The 13,315-nt window shown below is 35.4% G+C and overlaps 3 protein-coding genes across 3 annotated transcripts; 1 reads left to right on the top strand and 2 right to left on the bottom strand.

Annotated features, from left to right (window-relative positions):
• Positions 1-2,291, bottom strand: GCK72_011500 (uncharacterized protein; the record flags this gene model as incomplete). Its single annotated transcript, XM_053728497.1, has 3 exons — positions 1-285; positions 1,270-1,542; positions 2,259-2,291. 3 exons carry the CDS (start codon positions 2,289-2,291, stop codon positions 1-3), a joined length of 591 nt encoding a protein of 196 aa, XP_053588074.1.
• A 2,789-nt stretch (positions 2,292-5,080) lies between these two features.
• Positions 5,081-6,473, bottom strand: GCK72_011499 (uncharacterized protein; the record flags this gene model as incomplete). The annotated part of the gene is made up of 2 exons (XM_053728496.1): positions 5,081-5,365; positions 6,327-6,473. The coding sequence occupies 2 exons, from the start codon at positions 6,471-6,473 to the stop codon at positions 5,081-5,083; spliced, it is 432 nt and encodes a 143-aa protein (XP_053588073.1).
• A 6,179-nt stretch (positions 6,474-12,652) lies between these two features.
• Positions 12,653-13,137, top strand: GCK72_011498 (uncharacterized protein; the record flags this gene model as incomplete). The annotated part of the gene is made up of 3 exons (XM_003103972.2): positions 12,653-12,664; positions 12,714-12,767; positions 13,003-13,137. The coding sequence occupies 3 exons, from the start codon at positions 12,653-12,655 to the stop codon at positions 13,135-13,137; spliced, it is 201 nt and encodes a 66-aa protein (XP_003104020.2).
• Between the last annotated feature and the right edge of the window lie 178 nt (positions 13,138-13,315).

Raw genomic sequence — 13,315 nt, 5'->3', positions numbered from 1 at the left:
TCACATAACTGTTTCAACTTCAGACACCGACAATTCGGATATCACAGTCTCATCGATCCGTTGTGGTCGAACGACGACCCGACATTCTGGAACAACTACAGTAACCGACGTCCTATTCTTCTGATTCTGAATCCAGATTTGGATTTTTGTGAAGTTACAGATATAAACAGATATAATCCATAAATATGGGAAATAATAGACATTGTAGATGAATTTGTCGAATGATAGTGGTAGATCAGAATTATATTTCAAGAAAGTTTTTAAAATTGTGATAGTTTGAAAAATCTGAAAAATTATGTAATTAATTAGTTGGTTTAATTTGATATAATAATTATACCGTTATCAGCAACATTATAACTATGGAATTTATAAAAATGTAAGTGTCCTTTTGATGAATTCCTGATATTTTCCATTGGATAATTAGTATAATTAATAAAATTATGTTAATGAAATGAATAGAACCATTCGAAAAATCCAAGTTGATTTCCCAGTCCGAAATGGATAATACAAGATAGTCAGAAAGAAACACTAATCGGAAAACGATCAGTACCACAATCAGAACACATTTAATATTTCTGCGACTTATATAAATGTCACAGATTCTGAAATACAAGTCAGTCACTTGGAACACGACAACAAATACATCAATAAATATATGAGATAGAATAATATAGTTGAACAAATAGAAGAGTGTTAAAATCCAGAAAAGCAATACATTTAGAAAAACAGAAATGCCTGGTTTTATAGATATGGTAATTATATTGATAATTACAAAAGCATACATTAAAATATGGAATGAGAGGAATGGCGAGAGATGGGCGGTCTGGTTTTTTTTTTTTTTTTTTTTTTTCAACAGGAGCTCAATACTATAAGTGTATTAAATCGCTTTTGAGACTACTGAGATCACAATTTCATGAACTGTTTCTTATTTTTCTCTGGATAGTGTCAATGCAATACTTTATTTCAAAAATAAACTTATTAACCGTTTCAACATCTTGACAGAGGACGTTACATCATATTACCCATTCGGCTGATCGCTCACTCAAAGTTCGGGTCAGGGACGAGGTGTGGGTCTCGTTGCGACTACCGTAGTATTAAAACTTTTTTATTGTTAAAATAGAGCCACCGTAAATCGGAATTCCTCAACGAGTCCCATCCCTCATTGAAATAATGAACACTTCATTTCAAAAATAAAAGTTTTCATTTATTCAACAGTTTGACAGAGGACGTTACATCATTAGAAAACTCAATCAGTTAAAATCAGATAACTGTTTCAAGTTCAGACACCGACAATTCCGATATCACAGTCTCATCGATCCGTTGTGGTCGAACAACCCGATATTCTGGAACAACTACTGTAACCGGCGTCCTCTTCTTCTGATTCTGAATCCAGTTTTGAATTTTTGTGAAGTTACAAATATAAACAGATATAATCCATAAATATGGGAAATAATAGACATTGTAGATGAATTTGTCGAATGTGAGTGGTAGATCAGAATTATATTTTGAAACATGTCTGAAGATTGTGATCACTTCGAAAATCTGAAAAAATATAATCAATTAATGGATTTCATTTAATATAATAATTAAACCGTTATCAGCAACATATTAACTATAGAATTTATGAAAATGTAAGTGTCTTTTTGATGAATTCCTGATATTTTCCATTGGATTATTAGTATAATCAATAAAATTATGTTAATTAAATGAATAGAGGCATTCGAAAAGTCCAAATTGATCTCATAGTCCGAAATGGATAATACAAGATAGTCAAAGACAAACCATCTGAAAGGTATCAGTACCCCAATCAGTACACATTTAATGTTCCTGTGGCTTATATGAATGTCACAGGTGTTGGAATACAAATTGGTCACTTGGAACACGACCACAAATAAATCAAAAAATATAAGAGATAGAATAACGTAGTTGAAAAGACAGAGAAGCCCGGAGACCATGTTAGAAGGAAAACCAGACGTACCTGGATTGATAAGACACATGGATATGGTAAGTATATTGGAAAAGACAGAAACACACATTACAATATGGAAGGAGAGGAATGGCGACAGATGGGCGGTCTGGAAGTGCAGTATAAGTGTTTAGTAACTAGATAACTTGAAGCGGGGAGTGGATTTTCAAGAAGAGCGCTGCACTTCAGCAAAAAAATGTTGTGCAGTGCAACTGACCTGTTTCCGATAAATTTTCGAAATGTACAAACCAATAAGAAACAAAGAAATCGGAAGATGTGTCAATGTACTCACGAAATTCAGTAGAAATTCTTCAATTCCGTCCATAAAAATAATGGGTTCGGATACATTTCGGTGGTGGTATCTTAAATTCATACTTGTAAATCAATATAAGAAAAACGACAGAATATAAAATATGTATATGTTGAAAGAGAGCGAAAATGGCTGTAAAGTGTGACAGGTGACTTTCTGATTAAGGCAATACGCCTGTTTCTTAAAATAATTATTTTCTCGGGAGAGACAGGTGCTTTTATTTCAACGAGCGTGTTTCTCGAAAGAGGCGTGTTATGAATTCTTTTTTTTTCTGTGCAAGAGAAGTTCGCGCCGCACACATGCGGCAGCCACGCCCATTTCTTGTGGCAGAGTTCAAAATGTAACGCCGCGTTAAAATGGGAGTGGGCGTGGTCATGAGTCATGAGGAATGCAAGTTCTTCCATAACTTTCGATACCAACATGATCTCAAGGGAATATGCTCCAAAATTGTCTTAAAATTCTTTTCACGAAGTAATGTTCGAATTTGGTTCCTTGTCATTTTCTGATACCAAATTCTATGATCACGAGACTTACAGACAGGTGGAAGAACTTTCCGTGGCCTAGAAACCCAAAAAGTTCGGCCACCACTAATTTATTTTTCGGAGCTGAAATTTCATTTTTAGAGGGTTTTTTGAGTATTTTCATAGGATTTCGATATTTTCTAGCCCAAAATAGACTCCAGGCACGGGCGACCACTACTGAAAATAAACAATCGAAAATCTCTAAAAATGCATTTTTATCTCTCACATAAAATATAAATTGCCATTTTTCAAAAGAGCATTACATAGGCGGCGGCGGTGGGGGAACGGAAAAAAAAATAGTAGTATTTTACAGTAATACAAGCAGGGGGAGTACTGTAGCAGTGGGGGGGGGGAGGCGGAGTCTAGTGTAGCTTAATGAAGACAGATAATAGCGCATAAATAAGTGGGCGGGGCGAAGAAGGTGAATAAAGACAGAGAGATCGAAGTACGCCAAACGTGTCGTCGAATTCATCCGAAGTGCACTCAACTGATCTTCCTTCACCATAATGAAAACTTTATTTCAAAAATAAACCGGTTAATTTCTTTCACAAAAAAGGTTACATCATTGGAAAACATTCAAAATCAAATAACTGTTTCGATTTCCGACACCGACAATTCGGATACCACAGTCTCATCGATCCGTACAAATAATGTCAAACACTTTGAAATTGTATGCAGAAAAACTTTTTCTATGCAGTTTTTGAGATTATCAAAAAAAATTCAGCTGCATGTCAAATTGAAGTTTATTCAAAACGAAAATTATCCAGCAGAGTTACACATAAAAGTCTGCATCCATGCTTGCTAACAAACTTATTCTCATATAACAGTTTCAACAACCCGACATTCAGGAACAACTACAGTAACCGACGTCCTCTTCTTCTGATTCTGAATCCAGATTTGAACTGTTTTGAAGTTACAGATATAAACAGATATAATCCATAAATATGGGAAATAATAGACATTGTAGATGAATTTGTCGAATGAGATTGGTAGATCAGAATTATATTCCAAGAAATATTTGAAGATTGTGATAGTTTGAAAAATCTGAAACATTTTGTAATTAATTAGTTGGTTTAATTTGATATAAAAATTATACCGTTTCCAACAACATCATAACTATAGAATTTACCATAACGTAAGTGTCCTTTTGATGAATTCCTGATATTTTCCATTGGATAATTAGTATAATTAATAAAAGTATGTTAATTAAATGAATAGAACCATTCGAAAAATCCAAATTGATCTCACAGTCCGAAATGGATAACACAAGATAGTCAGAAAGAAAAACCAATCGGAAAACTATCAGTACCACAATCAGAACGCATTTAATATTCCTGCGGGTTATATGAATGTCACAGGTGTTGGAATAAAAGTTGGTCACATGGAACACAATCACAAATAAATCAATAAATATATGAGATAGAATAATATAGTTGAAAAAATAGAAGAGTGCTAAAATCCAGAAAAGCAATACATTTAGAAAAACAGAAATGCCTGGTTTTATAGATATGGTGATTATATTGATAATTACAAAAGCATACATTAAAATATGGAATGAGAGGAATGGCGAAAAATGGGCGGTCTGGAAAAAAAAGCGGATTCTCAAGAGGAGAGCTGCAATTTAGCAGAAAACTGTTCGACAGTGCAACTGACCTGTTTCCGATAAATTTTCAAAATATACAAACCAATGAGAAACAAAGAAACCGGAAGATGAGTCAATGTATTCACGAAATTCATTTGAAATTCTTTGAATCCCTCCGAAACAACATTGGGTTCGGATACATTTCGGTAGCGATATCTTAGATTCATACTTGTAAATCAATAGAAGGAAAACGACAGAATATAAAATATTTATATGTTGAGAGAGAAGGATTGCGATGTGGGACAGGTGATTTTATGTTGAAGCCTAAGTCTGTTTCTTAAAATAATTATTTTCTCGAGAGAGACAGGTGCTTTTAATTTAGGAAAAATGTTTCTCGAAAGGGGCGTAATTTTATTTCAAATATAAACTTATTATCCTTTTCAACTGCTTGACAGATGACGTTACATCATATTACCCATTCGCCGGTGGTTCATCGCTCACTCAAAGTTTGGGCCAGGGACGAGGTGTGGGTTTCGTTGCGACTACCGTAGTATTAAAACTTTTTTATGGTAAAAGTACCGTAGAGAGCCAGCGTAGATCGGAATTCCACAACGAGTCCCATCCCTCGTCTCCAGGCCAAACTTTGGACGAGCGGTCAGCCACCGGCGAATGGGTAATACGGAAACTAAAAACATTCAGAATCACATAACTGTTTCGAGTTCTGACACCGACAATTCGGATATCATAGTCTCATCAATTCGTTGTGGTCGAACGACAACCCGATATTCTGGAACGACTACAGTAACCGACGTCCTCTTCTTCTGATTCTGAATCCATGTTTGAATTTTTGTGAAGTTACAGATATAAACAGATATAATCCATAAATATGGGAAATAATAGACATTGTAGATGAATTTGTCGAATGATAGTGGTAGATCAGAATTATATTTCAAGAAATATTTGAAGATTGTGATCACTTCAAAAATCTGAAAAAATTTAATCAGTTAATTGATTTAATTTGATATAATATTTACACCGTTATCAGAAACATCATAACTAGGGAATTTATTAAAATGTAAGAGTCTTTTTGATGAATTCCTGATATTTTCCATTGGATAATTAATGAAATTAACAAAATTATGTTAATTAAATGAATAAAGAAATTCAAAAAGTCCAAGTTGATCTCACAGTCCGAAATGGATAATACAAATACGTGAGCAAAAAAAAGGAGTCTGAAAACTATCAGTACCCCTATCAGAACACATTTAATATTCATGCGGGTCAAATGAATATCAAAGGTTTCGGAATACAAGTTGGCTGGTGGGAACACGACTACAAATAAATCAAAGAATATATGAGATAGTATAATATAGTTTAAATGAAAGAAAATCAGACATATCAATAAATTAAAGCCATTTAAGTCTGGTTTCCTGAATATGGTATATATAATAATAATTACAGAAGCATACATTGAAATGTGGAATGAGAGAAATGGCGAGAGATGGGAGATCTGGAAAACGGAGACGGATTTTTAAGATGAGCGCTGTAATTCAGCTGAAAAGTTCTGCAACTGACCTGTTTCCGATAAATTTTTAAAATGTACAAACCAATGAGAAACAAAGGAACTGGAAGATGAATCAATGTATCTACGAAATTTTTCTCGAAATCATCAAATCCGTCCATATAAACAAAGGGTTCGGACAGATTTTGAAAGAGTAGTCTTAGATTCATACTTGGTAATCAATATAAGAAAAACGATAGAATATAACATATATATTTCAAATTAAAAATATATGCAAATAATTAGTTTCTCGAGAAAGACAGGTGTTTTCATTTCAGGTTAAATGTGTTTCAAGAGAGGCGTAGAGGTGCTCTCTTTTGAACTGGACAAATTCATAAAAACGTGTATAACTCTTCTCAATGGCTTCCGTTGCGAAAACTAATTACAGATTTGTGATCACTGCGAGATTTTCTATAAGATGAACACAGACTTGCAGATTGGTAACCAACTAGAATTGCATGGCAGTGAAAATTTCTCATCCGGAAGTCGGAAGATGGAATTCCAGCGATAGCCGAGTAGCCGCATACTTCCATGGAGACGTTCAGACACGCGAAAGAGGTAGAATTTTGGCGGGAAATTCAAAACATTTGGAATTTTTGTCTTAAAATGTTGAAAATTGTCCGTTTTTTGATGTTTTTAAGCCAAAAATCCCCCTATTCTTCATTTTACCTGCGCCAATTTTTGAATTTCTTTTGAATGACTGTACTCCATTTCCCACACCAGATCTTCCCAGAACATCTCATATTCAAACAGTAATACAGTCTGTAATCCTAATCGCCCATTTTATTGGTGAATTAGTACCGTAATTCATGGGGGATTGGACCAACCTTCCCAGGGGATGTCATATTCGAACCTCTATTTTATTGGTCAACTAACACACCATGGGAATTAGACCAGATGGTCGTCGACTGACTGACCTTATACAACTATTACCGAGAGAGTGTCACAAGTGTTACCATGAGTAAACAGAGAGAGAGTGTGTGTCAGGGAGTGGGTGTTAGAGAAGCAGAGAAGTGGTCAGTGGCCCCGCCCCCTCAACCCGTCGATTCTCTTCTCCATCCCAACCAAATCAGTCTTCCCAAATGCCTTACTGAATAGGCGTTTTTTGATTTTTATTAAATTCTAAGTTATTTTTTCTATTATTCTTCTATTATGGATGGGACACGCCGAACGACCAATGGACTTCTCGGCTGAGGTAAGATTTCGATTTTTAGATTTTTAAAGAGATTTCCAGCGTTTTTCTCCCGAAAAAACGCTCACAAATCGGATTTTCTTTTAAAAAATCCAATTTTTACTGGTTTTTCACTCAAATCCCGTACTTTTTTGCATCGACTAGTCTGGCGCACCTTTGACGCGTTTTTTGGAAAATGGTGCATTTTACCGACTTTTGAATATTTTTAACCAGTTTTTGAGGGGAAATCAAGATTAATCATAATTTAGCCAGGAAAATACAAAAAATCTGAAATTTTGAGTCAAAAATCACGGAAAATTATTGATTTTTGACATAAAAACTCAATTTTTTCGTTTTTTTTAAAATTAAATTTGTTTCGATTTCAGAACTAACCAAGTCAATGTCATTGCTCAATCGTGAAATATGCTGAGAAAGATTAACACTTTCTCCAGGTTTTCCTCCACCACATCAAGGAGTAAGTTGATTTTATGACTTAATTAATCTAATTGGCTAATTATTGATTTTTAGGAATAAAAGTGGTCTCCAGAATAAGTTGAAGTGGAATGTCCCACGATTATTGAGGCCATAATGAACTTGGTGTACAAGCTGACGATTCGTGATGCTACTATTTTGGCTAACAAGAAAAAACATGAAGTAAGTATTAAAAAACTTTTTTTCGGGCTTGAAAATAGGAATTTTCGGAAATCGGGTCTAATTTTGACACCAAAATCACAATTTTTCAGCTAGAAATAACCAAGTTTAATCATTTTATCCGATTTACGACAATTTTCACTCTGAAAAATCAATTTTTCATCAAATTCTAACTGAAAACTCCATTTTTGAGATTTCGGTTGAAAATTTGATATCTAAGTAGAAAAATTGTTTTTAAATTTAAAAAAATTCTGAAAAATAGTTTTTCACTATTTTTAGCTCAAAAATCGCTTTTTTCAGGTGATTTTAGCTCAAAAATTTAAGTTTTCAGAGTAAAAATTGTTGAAAATCGGCTGAAATCATCGAAATTTGTCATTTTTAGACAAAATACCTATTTTAAATTTGAAATCTCTAAAAAAATGGTCGTTTAAATATTTATCGAGCCGCTATCAATTTCAAGAATATCGGAATTTTGGTCAGTGTAGTTTGTCACTGTAATCGGTGATGGCCGAGTTGACGGGTCCTAATCTGTCTTTTTTTCACCAGATTTTGATGATACTGGAGTACTGTAGGCTCAAAAGTTTCAAAATGGTGTTTAGATTTTAACAGGGAGGGGTACTGTAGATTGCTGGGTTTTAACCCCAATTTTTTGGCTTATTGAAATCCCGAAATTTAGGTTAGGGGTACTGTAGATTGGACGGTTCACTTTACAATACCCTTTAATATGATAACTGTTTGATTTCAGACCTACGGCGAGGTGATGCCCGTCCAACTTGCTCAATTTTGTCAAAAATTTGTCAAAAATTGAGCATGGACCCTCAAGGCTTGGGATCAGGCATTGGCAACACAGTCTGCTAAGAGAACTGTGGGGGTGACTTCTGGCCAATAGCGCATTGGAAGATCTGAAAGTAAGTTTTTTTTTAATTGAAAAGAGAAAGGTATGAAAAGTCATACCTTATATTTTTTATTCCTTTACCATTTACTGGTTCCAGTTGCAGTAAATCCCCGAAAAGGAAAACAGAGACGATCCTCCAAAAGGAAGAGGCGACAAGAACACTCTTTGGAGGATGGACGACGTCTCCGAGAGAGCCTTTGCGCTTAACATGCTCACTTCGTCGATGAACTGGAATTCCGGTTAGCTCCTTTCTCAGAGCATTAAAGGAGGACTGAAGTCATATTTTTTTATTTCAGATTCTGATATTTCAGAAAATTCTGAGCAACTTTCATCATTGGAGCATATGCTAAAAATCGCTCTAAACGCCCTAAATCCACGTTTTCCCGGCTCAAAAGGAGCCTAGGTGGAAGAGTTTTCACACCCGAATTTTTGCCCCCGTCCTCTCGGAGTCCTCTCGGACAAAATTATTTTTTTTTATTTCTCGTTTTCTTGCTTTTTTTAACAAATTTTCGTGTTTTCCTTCTTTTTTTACGATATAAATTGAAAAAAACACGAAAATTTGTTGAAAAAAGCAAGAAAACGAAACATCGAGAAATAAAAAGAAATAGTTTGTCCGAGAGGACTACACATGGGCAAAAATACGCGTGGGAAAACTCTTCCATCTAGGCTCCTTTTGCGCCGGGAAAACGTGAATTTAGGGCGTTTAGAGCGATTTTTAGCATACGCTCCAATGATGAAAGTTGTTCAGAATTTTCTGAAGTATCAGAATCTGAAATAAAAAAATATGACTTCAGTCCTCCTTTAAGAGTAGGTCCATCTAACACTCGAAAAGCGTCTTTGTTTTCGATCTGAAATCGTTTAAAACTTTTTTAAAAAAATTGAAGAACTCTACTGATAGTTTATCATTTACTACATTTTATACTTTAGAGATTGTTTTAAATTAAAGTTTTAAACTTACAGATAATTGAATAAGTGAGTGCAGTGTGTCTCCTTTGATGTTCCATGCCGCGGATCCTGTTGAAGCAGTTATTCCATGGAAAGAAGAAAAGCCTGATTGAGCTCTACCAGGGCAGCTTTTTGGATCCAAAATTGGAACACATAATTTTGGAGGCAACCGTGATCTACACAAATAACCAAGACGGCGAGTTTATTTTATATTTAAAGAAAAAGTAACTTCCTTATTTATTTTCAGGTCTGAGAGGGGCAACAAGGCAAGAAATATTTGAGGGATTTCCAAACAACACCTTCTGGACCGCGCAACTAGTGAAATTATTTTTACTCGAGCTTAATTTCTAATATTATTTAATAAATTGTATTATAAACGGATTTAATGTTTTTTTTTGTTCAGAGAAAATCAATGATTTTCGGTGGGTTTTCGACACAAAATTTCAGATTTTTTGATTTTTATTGCTATACCCAAATTCAGATTTTCAAAACGCTTCGAATGACTATAAGTTTGCTCAAATTGAAACTTTCTAGGTCTATGCGCCTTTAAAGTAGTCAAATTCCATTCGAGACCCGAAAAATTTCAAATTTCTTCAAAACAGGTTGTGATTAACCTCATTTGAAGCGTCTTAGAGTGCTGAATTCAGAAATATTAATTTCATGGGTGTCATCACAAAATATAGCGGGTTACGGTAGTTTTAGTAAATTATAAATTTTCGAAAAGTTTCGAAAATTTGTATTTTTTAAAGTTTCAAGTCGATCTTCCAAAAAACATTTCTGAGCACCTGAATTTTTCTTTTTGGAGTTTTTGACCTATTTTTCATTTTGATGACCTATACACGTTCCTGTAAGACAATAATTTCAATTTTTAGAGTGTTGTGGGTCACGTGATTATGAACTGGAGAAGAAAAAATAAATTAATTAAAATCGAAAACAATCTCAGCCGAGTTTCAGCCTCCACGTGAACTTTTTTGTGAACTGGCCAAGTTTGTGAAAGGTCAGAGAGGCCAATGCCACATAAAATTGGTTATTTCGAAAGAAAAAGAGTTGCACTCGAGAAATTCCAAAAAAAACAATGGAACCGGAAGATAACGACGGCAACCAAGAAAAAGTCCCTTCGTCTTCGAATGTAAGTAGTTGGGCCGACACGGGCCGGCTCGTAACTCGGTTCAAACAATATTATGCGCTGAAAAATACCGTAAAAACTGTATTAGAGCGACACCTTTAATAGAACGACACCTCTAATAGAACGACAGCAAAATTAAGCTTCGAAAAATAGAGCGACAGCCTCTAGTAGAACGACAGCCTCTAATAGACCGACACCCTGTTTTTGGGTATTTTCGTTATTTTTTCATTAAATTTTCATGTTTTTTTCTTCTGATTTCATTTTTATTTGCATAAATCGAACCTGACTGACTTTTAGAACTTCGTTCGAAAAACAGAGCGACAGCCTCTAGTAGAACGGCAGCCTCTAATATAACGACAACAAAAACCTGTTCGAAAAATAGAGCGACATGTCGCTTTAATACAGTTTTTACGGTATACCAAAATGTAGATCTCGACGAGTTCTATGTCCGTGTCCTACTACGGGCCGGATGGCTATTTGTTAATGTGTCGCGGGCCGGGCTGGAATATCTTTTTTGGGCATTTTCGCGTTTTTTGGCACTTTTTCCCGGCCCGCGGCACAATAACAAGATAGAACTCGCCAAGATCTACATTTTGGTATCTTTTTCAGCTAATAATATTAAGTTTGAAAAAAGTTACGAGTCGGCCCGGTTTGCAAGTATGAAATTAAGAAGGCCTTTTCGTTTCAACACATAATTCTTTTTTTTTAGCGAAATGGCCAAGATGGGATTCTGCAGCAGCTGCTTAAACGAGTTGCGAAACTTGTATGTTTTCATTTTATTTTTTACATATATTTTTACAGCCTCCCCCCTCTTACAATTGCGTCCCATCGTAAACGAGACAGTATCGACGAGAGACGGAGAGTGTTTTTGCGCGCTGGCACAGATTTTTACGATATTTGACCTATTCTCGTTTTTAAAAATAATAATTTATAAAAATTGCTCGGCACGAGAAAGCACTCTGCGTCTCTCGCTGATTTTCTTTCGTTTGTGCTGGGGCGCAGTTGTAATAAAAAAATGCTCGGCAAATAACAAGAATGACAGAAGTTTTTGATTTTGGTTCGAGAAATATCAAAATAAATCAGAAACTGGTAATTCTAAATGCGTTTCTGGATTTGAAACTATTTTCTTAAAGGAAGCGCGGGTTCTTGAACTGAATCGTCGTGTCGACAATCAAGAAGATGGACGTGATGCAGCTGCTGCGTTTGATGATCGTCGTGTCGAGATTGGGCATAATGAACCCCTGGTTTTGAAAACCAGGTTGATTTAGTAAGTGATAAAAGAAACATGAAAAAACAGGATTTTACATTTACAAAGAAACCCCTAGTACTTGTACGCTTGGGAGTTGGCAAAATTTAGATGCTCTCACAAAATATTGGAGCTCGCTCGACACTTCTTAGTTGTGGGCTCTAAAATTTTGGCACAGATTTAACACAGTACACATTATTTCCTCCCTTCGCCACGTTTTCGACTGGCCGTGGCCGTGGCTATGTGCGTTGAGTTGGTGCTGAGAAGACCGATCGACCTCGTCTTAGTGTTCTTTGTTGGTTTGAATGGGCGGGTAGTTTCATCATCATTTGAACGTCTTTTGGTGATGGAAATTGTGTCCCTTACTAAAAAAAATTCCCAAACTTCAAACTATGAAATTTAATGAAAAAATTAGTACAGAACAATACAAAACTCACCAAAAGACGTTCCAATAGCGATGTAACTATCCGCCCTCGGCCAGTCAAAAACATGGTAAAGGGAGGGAAGTGACATTTTGGGAACTGTTGAGAACTGAGGAAATGAGGTTTACTGTATTAAATCCGACTCAGTCAAAAATGAAAAAAAAAACCATCGTTAACTCCCATACAATGTGCCCTGATGCGTCCACACTATAAAACTCATCTTTAGAGAGTAGTGTTGAACGATGGTCTCCTGCAAATGGACCCTCCGGTGAGTTTGTTCAAAATATCAGTCTCCCATAAAAAGCGCATTTTTTCAGGCTGACATCCAATTCGCTTTGGATGATGAGGCTCTCCTCATTCTCGATTTGGAGGTATATACATTTTGGGTTGTCATGGAAATTGGATCAACGATTCTTTATGTTCCAACAAAAACACAATTCTCAAGAATTTGCTGGGAAAAAAGCGCTCTCTTTATTCAAATTGCAGGAAATTTTTGAGAAAATCTGGAAGTGGTTTGTTTTTGAAAAAAAACTATCTAAATCCCAAAAAATCCTAGCTATTAGGGCGGGCATCTAACTTTAGTCATATGAATTTCCTATTTTCCAGCCGATCGACGACGATAATATCGGAGAACTTCTCGAAGAGATGGTTGATGGAGGTGGAGAAGGCGGAGCTGATGCTGGAGATGAAGAAGAAACCGGAAATGAGAACGACCGAAGCGACGACGACGAGAGTGATTAAATAGAGAACAAAACAAAGATATTGATTATGAAAGAATACAGATAAAGAAGTTTAAAAAGTTGTATTATTTCACTTTCTTTTGTGTTGCAGTTTGATGTGATCTTTTTTTTGTTTCAAGAATTCTTTTCCGACCAGAAACTATGTCTAAAGATATGTTTATTGTGAAGTTTCATTTTGA

The sequence above is a fragment of the Caenorhabditis remanei genome, chromosome III (assembly GCF_010183535.1).
Source record: "Caenorhabditis remanei strain PX506 chromosome III, whole genome shotgun sequence".
Taxonomy (NCBI): Eukaryota; Metazoa; Nematoda; class Chromadorea; order Rhabditida; family Rhabditidae; genus Caenorhabditis; species Caenorhabditis remanei.
The sequence above is the reverse complement of the archived record's forward strand: the minus strand, read 5'-3'. Positions and strand labels throughout refer to the sequence as shown.